At 40.1% G+C, this 11043-nt stretch overlaps 1 protein-coding gene across 2 annotated transcripts in view; it reads right to left on the minus strand.

Moving 5' to 3' along the window:
- Window positions 1-11043, minus strand: part of ABCB1 (ATP binding cassette subfamily B member 1) — a 177909-nt gene that overhangs the window by 82009 nt on the left and 84857 nt on the right. For both annotated transcript variants that reach the window (XM_045288717.1, XM_045288718.1), the window contains exons 2-3: window positions 10904-10968; window positions 6535-6586 (exon numbers count right to left, since the gene is read on the minus strand). In XM_045288717.1, coding sequence (XP_045144652.1) covers window positions 6535-6586; window positions 10904-10962 — 111 coding nt within the window. In that variant the 5' untranslated portion in view covers window positions 10963-10968. The remainder of the gene's footprint in view (window positions 1-6534; window positions 6587-10903; window positions 10969-11043) is intronic.

The following is an 11043-nucleotide window of genomic DNA, read 5'->3' on the forward strand; positions in this document are numbered from 1 at the left end:
TTACAAGGGTGTATGGGTTGGAGAGGAAAGTCGGTGAACTCACCCCTTCATTAAGCATCCAAACGAATGCTAAGCTCAGAATCATAAAAAAAAAGAATAGATCATGTCATTAAGAATCTTCAAACAGAAAAATATCTAGGGCCAGAAGGTTTCATTTGGGGAATGCTACCAAGCATTCAGAGAAGAGCTGGCATGCCTCTACACAAACGATACAAAGCACAGAAGGGGACAGCAAGCTCCCAAATGCACTTTATGAAGCAAGCATCACCCTGACACCGAAAGCAGGCAAAGACATCACCAATATAGACAGTCACAGACCACTGCCACTTATGAACAGAATTCAGAGATTCAGAATTCTCCACAAAACCTGCCCGTTAGAATCCAACTACATACGAATATGTGTGTGTGTGTGTGTGTGTAGACATCGCCCACTTTGGGAAACACTGGTAGAGGGTGTTGTTGCCCAGTCCTGCACCACCTCACAATTATTCTTATGCTTGAGCCCATTGTTGCAGCCACTATATCAATCCATCTCCTTGAGGGTCCTCTTCTTCTTCACTGCCCCTCTACCTTGCCATGATGTCCTTCCCCAGGGACTAGTCTCTCTGACTAGTATGTGAGACTAAGTCTCACCGCCCTTGCCTCTAAGGACCATTCTCACTCTACTTCTTCCAACACAGATATGTCTTTCTTTCTGGCAGACTACGTTACTCTCAGTACTGTTTTCCAGCATCATAATTCCAACCCATTGATTCTTCTCCAACCTTCCTTATTTAGGGTCCAACTGTCACATGCATAAGAAGTGACTGAAAAACCACAGCTTGAGTCAGGCATACCTTAGTGCTCCAAGTGACATCCTTGCTTTTCAACACCTTAAAGAAAACCTTGTGCAGAAGGTTTATCCAATTCAATGAGTCATTTGATCTCTGACTGCTGCTCCCATGAGCACCAATCGTGGATCTAAGCAAGGTTACATCTGACAGCTTTAAGCTTCTCTCCATTTGTCATGCTGTTCCCTACTGGTCCAGTGGTGAGGATTTTGCTATTCTTTACATCGAGTGGTTATCCATGCTGAAGGCTGCGATCTTTGAGCTTCGAAAGCAAGTGCAGGTCCTCCTCACTTTCAGAAAGCAAAGTTGTGTGATGTGCGTATCACAAGTCCTTAATAAGCCTTCTTCCAATCCTGTCGTTGCATTTCTCTTCATATAATTCAGCTTCTCTCATTATTTGCTCAGCAGTCAGATTGAATAAGTAAGATGAGAGGATGCAACCCCGACACACACACCGTTCCTGATTTTTTTAAAATCATTTTATTGGGGGCTCTTACAGCTCTTATCACAAGCCATACATCCATCCATTGTGTCAAGCACATTTGTTGTCATCATTTTCAAAACATTTTCTTTCTAGTTGAGCCCTTGGTATCGGCTCATTTTTTTAAACCTTTCCTAATTTTATACCATGCAGCATTCCCTTGTTCTGTTCATACAATTGCCTCTCGATCCATGTACGTTCAGCATGAACAAAAATGAAGTGTTCTGGAATTCCCATTCTTCTCAAAGCTATGTGTAAGTTATCATGGTTCACACAGTTGCACAAGTAAACATCTTTCTGGTATTCTCGGCTTTCAGCCAAGATTAATCTGACATCAGCAATGATATTCCAGATATATGGAATATCATTTGAAATGTTTCAAAAATCTGATGAGGCTAACCTATTGGAAGAGATCCATATTTGTGTCCATTCCAAAGAAAGGTCACCCAACAGAATGCTCAAACTATAGAAAAATATGACTGATATCGCATCATTCCACGTCCTCTTCTGAAACCAGCCTGAACCTCTGGCAGCTCTCTGGCAACATGCTGCTGGGACCACTGGTAGAGGAAGGCAAAGGTAGAGAGTAGACAGGTGGTAGAGGGTAGACAGGTATTAACTTGAGTGATGAGAAAGCTAGTATTCCAGAGAGAGAATAGACATTTATTGTGGAGGGGAGGGTGAGCTATTGGGGACTTTGATAAGTATTCTAAGTTGTTGACTACAAAAAAATGATCTGAAATATAAATCACCATGTGTTTCACAATTTAAAACACTTTTTTCAAAAAGAATGTTAAACAGCTAATAAGGGTCAGGCTTAGTTCTTAGGTACTGAAAACAACAGTGACTAAGACAAGTCCTAATGAAGTCCCCTGACACAAATGATAGAAAAGAGAGAATGTAGATCCCATCAACAGTCTTTGAATAGCTCAGTACTTATTGAAGTTCTAGGCCCTTAGTACACACACACAAAAGACCCAAACTCACTGTCACCAAGTCAGTGCTGACTCAAAGCGACACTAGAGGACAAGATAGTGCTGCCCTGGTGAATTTCTGAGGTTGAAACTCCTTAAGGTCGTAGGAAGCCCTGTCTTTCTCCCAAGGAGCAGCTGGTGGTTTCAAACCACTGACCTTGGAGATCGTGGCCCAATGCATAACCCTTATGATGCCAGTGCTCCACTTGGTACACAGCAGTGAATAAAACATACCGTCACTCCACGGAGCTTAGATCCAGCAGGTAGACAGGTGAACGTATAAACAAGCAATCAGACAACGGTGTGTCTTCAGAAAAGATATCACATAAGGTAACACGTCGCCGTGATAGGCAGGGAGAACTGGTTTCGAGTGACCGGGAAAGGAAGGTCTCCTTGAGAAAGAAATGTCAGCGTTGACAACTCAGAGGCAGGAAGGATGCAGAAAGTCAGGTGAGCTATGGAAAGAGCAAGCAAAGATCCGGGAAGAGAAAGACATGAGGTATGTCGCAAGGACTACGTTAGAAGGGCCGCTGTGGGAAAAGTAGAGTGAAGGATGGATGCAGGTTATTGGAACTAAAGGGGTCAAAGAATGGTGAGGCGGTGACGATGACTAGATCATTTGTAAGGTTGCCAACACACTTATCAGCACACCCAGAACTTAGATGAGGTAAGCAGACGCAATCAAATGCCAAAGTCCTTCAGGGAAGATAACTATGAATGATTAGAGGGTTCCACCGGAAATAAAATCAAAAGTAGCAACATTATTCAAAATGAATAAGGCAAGAGGAGTCCTTTATGAGAGTCAATAAGCAATTTTTACATAGCTGTGTGGTGCTAGAAAAATGTCAATAACCATTACTGAGTCCTAGGATGAATGCTTGAGGAATTCCAACTTCACAGGTAAAAGTGACGCAGAACAAAGGGAAAAGGCAGGTGGGAAGAAAGATCAGCACATTGTGATATCGCCGAAGCAAAACGAAGGAAAAATATGGTGGGCAGTCTCCAGTGCTGCTGACAAGTCCCTTCAGAATGCCCACTTCACTTGACAGGTGGTGGGACAGTTCCTACTAGCATAGGTTGGGCATGTGACAAAGCACAGGTGAAAAAATGTTCATAGTTTGGGCAAGAGAAAACTAAAATGATGTTCCCAACAGTAAGCTCAGAAAGAAAGATAACGAAGGTGGGATGAGGTTGGTGACAAGAGAAGGGTCCGTGGACTGAAGGTGCCAGACAGAAGAGAGGGGAGCAGCTGGCAGATGGCACAGCACTGGCAACTGAAGCAGTCACTTTGGAGGTTACATGAGTTTCAGATAACAACGAGATCCAGGATGTAAGCATTGGAGTGAGTGGTCGGGGTAAAGGGGAGAGGAGATAAGGTCAAGGAGTGGTTTTCCATCTAACTATAAACGTCCAACAAGATGGCAGGAGCGCCCTGGGTAAAAAGGGAGACTGGGAGCCAGGTGGCAAAATCTTCAGTGACTAAGGCATGACGACGGGGTGGCCAGAAGATAACAGCATCAAAGAAGAACTCTTCCCTTCCAGCAGATAGCAGTTGAACCATCAGAAACAATTTAGGTGGTTAAAAAGCGCTAGCTCTAGAACAGGCAGGTCTGCACAACATGCTGGGCCTGCCCCCTTATTAGCTGTGTGACTCTCTGATTTTGAGTACATTACCTACCTTCTCTGGATCTGTGTGTGTGTGTGTGTGTGTGTTTTAATTTGAACTAAAAACAATACAAAGTATACAACCAAAGGAGTTTTGGGATGGCACAAATTACTAAGAGTTCAGCTCTTAAGCAAAAGCTGAGTGATGTGAATCCACCCAGAAGTGCTTTTGGAAAGCGGACCTGGTGGTCTCTGTCAGAGCGAGCACAGCCTTGGAAAGTCCCATGGAACACAGTTCTCCCCGCGCACACCCGGGGGCTGCCATGAGGCGTAGTTGGCTCGTAGTTGGCTCAACCGCAAGTGGTTGAAACTACAAAAGGCAGAAATGTTTTGGTCTCCAAATGTTAGAAAGGAAATTCAATTTTAGGAACAAATCAAGTTTTAAAAAGAATAGTTTCTTTCCGTTCCAGCATAAGAATGAAATCTAAAACAAACATAACTGTCACCTGGTCATTCAACTAATCTTTTGGAGAATATAAAAAGTAAATAACCTTGTCTCAAAATTTCACTAGGGGGTGAAGGCAGAATAAGAGAATATCTGTATCAGGAGCAACTATGGCGCTGGATGATCCCATGAAGACATAGCTTCCCAACCTTATTTGACGGTTTGCCCCCTTTAAAGTAAGAAAGGAAAAAACAACAACAAAAACTCAGCGTCCTCCAAAAAATGTTTGTACTGATGTGCAGAATCCAGGATCAAGTGTAGGTATCTACTTCTGCATCCCCGCTGGATTGTTCCAGGGTACCCCAGGGAGTGGGATGACCCACTTTGGGAACCAATGATGTAAGACAGCCACCAAGTCCTCAGTGTGGATGTCACGTGACTGTTGTTTCCCACTTACAACTGATTTTATATTCACTTGACTAAGCTCCATCTTACAAGGCAGTATACTCGCCCCACCCCCTAAAAGCACTTGACAAGTCATGACGGAATCACAGAATGCGTTCTGCAAGACTTAGCTTGATTCATAGTCTGCCAGGCTCTAATTCCAATAATTCATGTAATTATTCACTATTAGAGGAAAAAAAGCAGAAGCAAGAATCCAGGTAGACAGAAGTAATCAACCAGCCACAAATGGGATTCAAGAAAAATATTTGTAATAACTAGAAAATTTCCACAAAACTAGAAAGTGAGATCCACAATTATATGAAGGTTGCCATATTTTAGAATGTCAGCAATGTGCCACCCAGAAGTCATGAAAGAAAAAGGAATAAATAATCCATTGTTAACATTTACTCTCACGGGTGCCTGGGGAGCTGAGAGGGGCCCCGGAAGAGCCCTGGCTGTACACTCAGCTGCTAATGATAAGGTGGGCAGTTCAAACCCACCTACCAGTCTGCCGGAGAAAACTGTGGCAGCCTATTCCTGAAAAGGTTCCGAAGCAACCAAACCTGCTGCCATTCAATCACGCCGATTCAGACTCATGTTGTTCTTGTTTGGGGTGCTTTTGAGCCAGCGACCTTATGTAAAACAGAAGAAAACACTGCCCCCTCTTGTGCCATTCTCACAATTATTCTTATATTTGAGCCATTGTTGCAGCCACTGCATCAAGCCATTTCCTCGAGGGCCCTCCTCTTTTTCACAGCCCCTCCACTTTAGCACGCACGATGTCCTTCACTAGGGACTGGTCTTTTCCTGACAATATGGCCAAATTACATGGCAGGAAGTCTTGCCATCCTTGCCTCTAAGGAGCACTCTGATTGTACTTCTTCCAAGACAGATCTGTTTTGTTTTGTTTTTTCCATTGGCTCTCCAGGGAACTTTCAATGTATTTGAACTAACACCGTAGTTCAAATACATTGATTTTTCTTTGGTCTTCTTTATTCAGTGTCCTACTCTTACAGCCACATGAGTCGATTGAAAATACCATTACTTGGATCAATGGTATTTTCCTTAGTCCTCAAAATAACATCCTTGATTTTGATACTTTAGAGAGGCAACATATTGACTTCATACAATAATTCAGACTCAAAGCAACTCCCCAAAGGGTTTCAGAGACAGTAAATATTTAGGAAAGCAGACAGCCTCAACTTTTCCCCAAGGTGTGGTTGGTGGGTTTAAACAGCCAACCTTGTGGTTAACAACTCAATGCCTAGCCCACAGTGCCACCAATACTCTTCATAAAGATCACAGCCTTGTAAAGCTATGGGGCAGCTCCACCCTGTCCTATAGGGTGGCTGTGAGTCAGAATCAACTGGATATCAGCAAGTTCATAGGGTTGGAACTTTGATCACACACTTGCCAAGATTTCAGATTCATTTATGACATAGTACTTTGTACAAGTGCCCTTATCTGAACCACACTCATAGTGGCTGGTCTCTTCTTTCCACACTTCTGAGACGACCATTAGGAGAGATGCTTGTCTAGATAAATGAGCGGTGGCTACCTGATCAATTAAAGAATACTGAAATCTAAGTCAGGATGGGTAGTTGTTGAGACTCAGGCCATGTGGCAAGCTGTGATTGAAATAAACTCATTTTACTTCTTCTCTCCAGAATATATTTTCCATGTAAAATTATCTTCTAGGTAAAGGTAAGTCAAATTTCCAAAGCATTTTAAATTGTGGATAAATTCAAAACTCACCATGGCAAATACACTGACAGTTGGTCTCTTTTCTTTCTTCTCATCTTTTTTACTGGAGAAATATAGAAACAAAATTAATAATACAGACTTTAAAAAGTAACAGTTTTTAATTACCAAAATAACATATTATTTATATTATTTAATAGTATAGTATTTAGATTATAGAGCTTTAATGACAAACTGGGCAAAGAAGGATATATACAAATATATTCAGCATAAAATAGATTTATAATAGTTTATTTCCATTTATAAAGTTTAGATATAAATGTTTACATATATGTATGTAGCTATTGAGATTTCAATCAACGTTTTCTTTATTGTGCCTTTCGTATTTTTACATTTTCTATGATCAACACACATACACACATACCCCTCTTGCAATTATAAAAACGTATGTACTAAAATTAAGTTTCCTGTTTGTATCTCAATTACAAAGTCATTCATGTTCATCGGAATTCGTCCCCTAAATTTTCATCCGAGTCATTCTAAATGGTAGATTTTTCTACCTATACCCCACCTACATGTTATCCAGAATCATTCCCTCTTCTAATGGAGAGTCATAATGATCTGATTTGGGGCTAAATGAAAAGTAATGAAGTCACCCTTAAGGAGCAAATTTAATTTAGAAAGGATGTCTGGAGCTATAAATGGGCTATTATGCCAATAAATGCAGTCCAGAGAACTATGGTAGAAAAGCGATGTCCCCAGGCATAGAAAAGTCAACTATTATTTGAGACCAGAGTCAAATGAATCTAACTCTGTAACACATGTTTTCTACCATGTGTTTCTTCCACCAAGGGCAAGAAAGTAAACCAACCAGACCAGACCAGCCATCCTCATTTATATATCCATATTCGTAATTAAAGCCTATTTCACAGAAAAGTAATTTCTACACAGATTTTTAAGTTGAAAAAATAGATCTATCCTTTCCTTTGTTCTTTATACTACACAAGGCTGGTAGCAGTGAAGTGACTTTGAAAGAAAAAAGTCCAGAGTAAGCCCACATTTGGCTTTGGAGTCATGCTAGGCAGTCATAAGCCCCCACAAAATAGACAAACACAATGCTTTAGGTCTGGCTCCACCCTGCTCCCAGTAACATGGTTTCAGTATCTCTGGAACCAGGATGAGAAGAGAAAAAGAGCCATAAATAATAGCGTTTTAGCTCTTAGCTTTTTATTTACACTTCATTTCTCTAAAATTGGGGCTATTCTAGGAAGTTACAAGATTTCAACACTGGCTAAGTAAGAACTTCCCATGCATGATTCTGTTTACAGTAGTCCTTTAAACAACTCTATGAGACAGGTACATTTCTGTCCTTTTGTGGAATAGAAAATTGCAGATAAGAAAAGTTAACTAGTCCAACGTCACACACCTAGAACAAGGACAAGTGCACTTGTCTGTCCCCCAGACCACAAAGCTCTCCTGAGGCTTCTGGGATCAAACACTGAAAGAGACTGTACCTCCACACAGACTCCCACCCCTGCAAGGTCATTCATCCCCATCCCCATCAGCTTGCACCGCAGTGCTTACAAAGGTAAATTGCTCCAACATCATTTTAATGATGAGCCTTTACAAAGACAGATGATCTACATGGTACTGTTATACCAGGATTACACATTGTAGCCAAGCCACATTGCTTTAAAATCCTTTAATTTAGTATCTATAGCTTTAAGAATAGATTAAAATCCAAAGTGATGTACATAGTTTAATGTTTAACTAAAAACTAAACATTTAAATACTTACATAGAAATACCTCCTAGTTTGGAAAAGTCTGTTGGTCATGATAAGAAACAGTAATAAAATGAAGATGTGTGTAAACTTTTATGTTCTTTACCATTTAACTCCACATACACTCGATACTTCTTACATCGAAATCTCTATTTGTAAAATTAAACACACCATCGGTTTTCAGCTGTGAGTCAGAATCTACTCAATGGCAGTGAGTTTGGTTTTTAGTTTTTCTAAATTACTAAGTTTATAAAAAGAAAAATTAAAAACAAAAAGAGGGTCAGCTATCTTCCATTAGATAGTCTTTTTCTTTATGGGAAATCTTTATTGTGAAAACTTTTCAAATAAAAAATTGGAGGAATATAGTAAATATCTGCATCTTAATCATCCAGATTCAGCCATATTTTCTTTATCTGCATAAGCAGACATGTATTATTATCGTTGTTATTGTCTGGCTGAATCATGCAAAAGTAGCTGGAAAGTATAAAGGGGTCTCATATTATCTTACCATTATGACATCTAAAAAAATCAATAGCAATCCAATATCCTCGAACATGCCACACATTTTCCAACAGTGTTTTTTATAGGGCTTTTCTTATTGAAGCCTGATATAATGAAGTTTCACACACGATGTCAAGCTCTTCAGTCTCTTTTAGTCTAGAGTTACCCTTGCTTCTTTTTGTTTGTTCATTTGATTGATTATATGACTTTCTAAAAGAAACCATTACAGTTCTCTTACAGAATGAGAGTTCTAGATCTTGGATTTGCCTGTTTCCTAAAGGGTCATTTCATTTCTTCTTTCATTCCCTGTTATTTACTACGTTGAAAGTTAAAACCAGAGCTGTGATGTCCAATAGAGTCGACACCACCCACACGAGGCTATTAAGCACTTGAACCGTGACTAGGTCAGAGATAGGCAATAGATATAAAATACACACCCGATCAAAAGACTCAGTATGAAAAAGGAAATGTAAAGTATCTCATTAGTAATATTTGTGCCAAATATATATTGAAATGATAGTAATTTGGATATATTGGATCCCATAGACTACATTTAAAAAATTAAGTTCACTTATTATTTTATACCTTTCTTAAATTTGATACCAGAATGTGTTTGTATTAGCCCTTGATTTTTAATTGGACAGCACCATTTAGAGGCTTCACTGGACAAATGTTTTTTTGTAAAACTTATTCCCTGGTATACCTCAGTACTATTACAATAAGAGCCCATTAATATTAGGTCATTCGACCTGGATGGGCAATGCCAGGTCTGAACAGTTGGTGCTGATTGTAAAATTTCATCACTGTAAATGCATATTTCCCTTTTTATAATAAATAAGAATTTTAAGGCTGGGAGAGAGAAATCCCGCAATATAACCTTTTTCTGAATGATTTAGCATCCGTTGATTATACTCACCATTGATTATGGCTCACCTGAACAAATTATAACTGCAGGTTCTAAAATAATAGAGCATTCCTGGATGTTTCTCTACCTCTTAACCCTCTTTCTGTCTCCTCCCTTCTCTTAGAATACCATTAAGGTACTCAATATTCACAACGAACAAGTTATTACTATTTTTGATGCTCAAATGTCCTAGACTTTCAAGGCAGGCCCAAGTGTACTTTTGACAACTCCATTTGAAAACTCAATTTCCTTGTTTTCTGGTACTACAAGATAATCCTGGCTCACTTTGTATTTTCTCTCTCTGAGACCTAGATACCATTTCTCTCTCTAGTTCTGGTTCGTTTTAGTGAAGAATGGTACATTTTAAAAGCCAAGACATGGTCACTAAGTCAGCTCACTGTTAATGTCCCTTTCTGTGGACCAGTACAGAACCGTAAAAAAAATCTAAGTGCACATTGAAATTCCCAATGAAAACATAAATGTAATATTACTTTTTAAAATCTTGTTTAATTTCCATATTTGTATTTCTTTTCTCATACACTGAAAATGTTGCCATATACAAATATCAGTATGATCAACATTTATTTTTTACCTTACAATTTCCTACAGACAATGAAGCTACTGTGAAGTTTCATATTTCCTGTATAGACCACAACATTAAAAAAAATAGTTCCCCCCCCCCCCCTATTTCATTACATTGCCCATTCCCAGGGATTCTCAAAGCACCTTCAACTAACCCGTTTGGTAGTTCCCAATCTCCCCCTTTCAAGAATTCTTTTACAAGTGCCAGACATTAGTTATCCTGTTAAAAATAAATAACACCTAAATATAGCTTTGGCCTTCAGCACTTGTCGTCCACAAACACGCGATGTTTATGTGGTTTTGCTTTACCAGAACCATGAGACTAACTCAAAGAGCACAGAGCAGAAAGCTGAGCGTGCAAAGTCGCTTGTGAAACAAGTTAAAAAAACATACAGAAAAGGATGCCAGAAGAAAAAAAAAGAAAGAAAAAGAAAAGGATGCCAGCATTGGCCTGTCTAGGGCCGGCGAGCTAAGGGAGGATGTAGTATATACTGTGTCCAACTCGGCCCTGGGACTTCTGCTCCAAGCAGGGCAACCTCTTCCCAAGGCTGGTTTTCTTTTCTTAAAAGAGCTTTTCTTAAAAGAAGAGCTAAAAGCTAGCAGCCCATCGTCTCTGCAAGTCATTGAAGCTAGGAAATGAAACAAACCGGCTACCTTTTCTTGCCCAGTTCCAAGCTCCCTGCTCTTCCGTTGTGGCCCCCTTCAGCATCCATCGGGCCCTGCGGAGAAAGTGCAGACGGTTAGCACGTCGGGGCCCCGCTTCCCACACCGAACCGGGCCGGCGCGGAGCCCGG

This window comes from Echinops telfairi, unplaced genomic scaffold (genome assembly GCF_000313985.2).
Source record: "Echinops telfairi isolate 266 unplaced genomic scaffold, ASM31398v2 ScPeMD7_23;HRSCAF=83, whole genome shotgun sequence".
Classification (NCBI taxonomy): domain Eukaryota; kingdom Metazoa; phylum Chordata; class Mammalia; order Afrosoricida; family Tenrecidae; genus Echinops; species Echinops telfairi.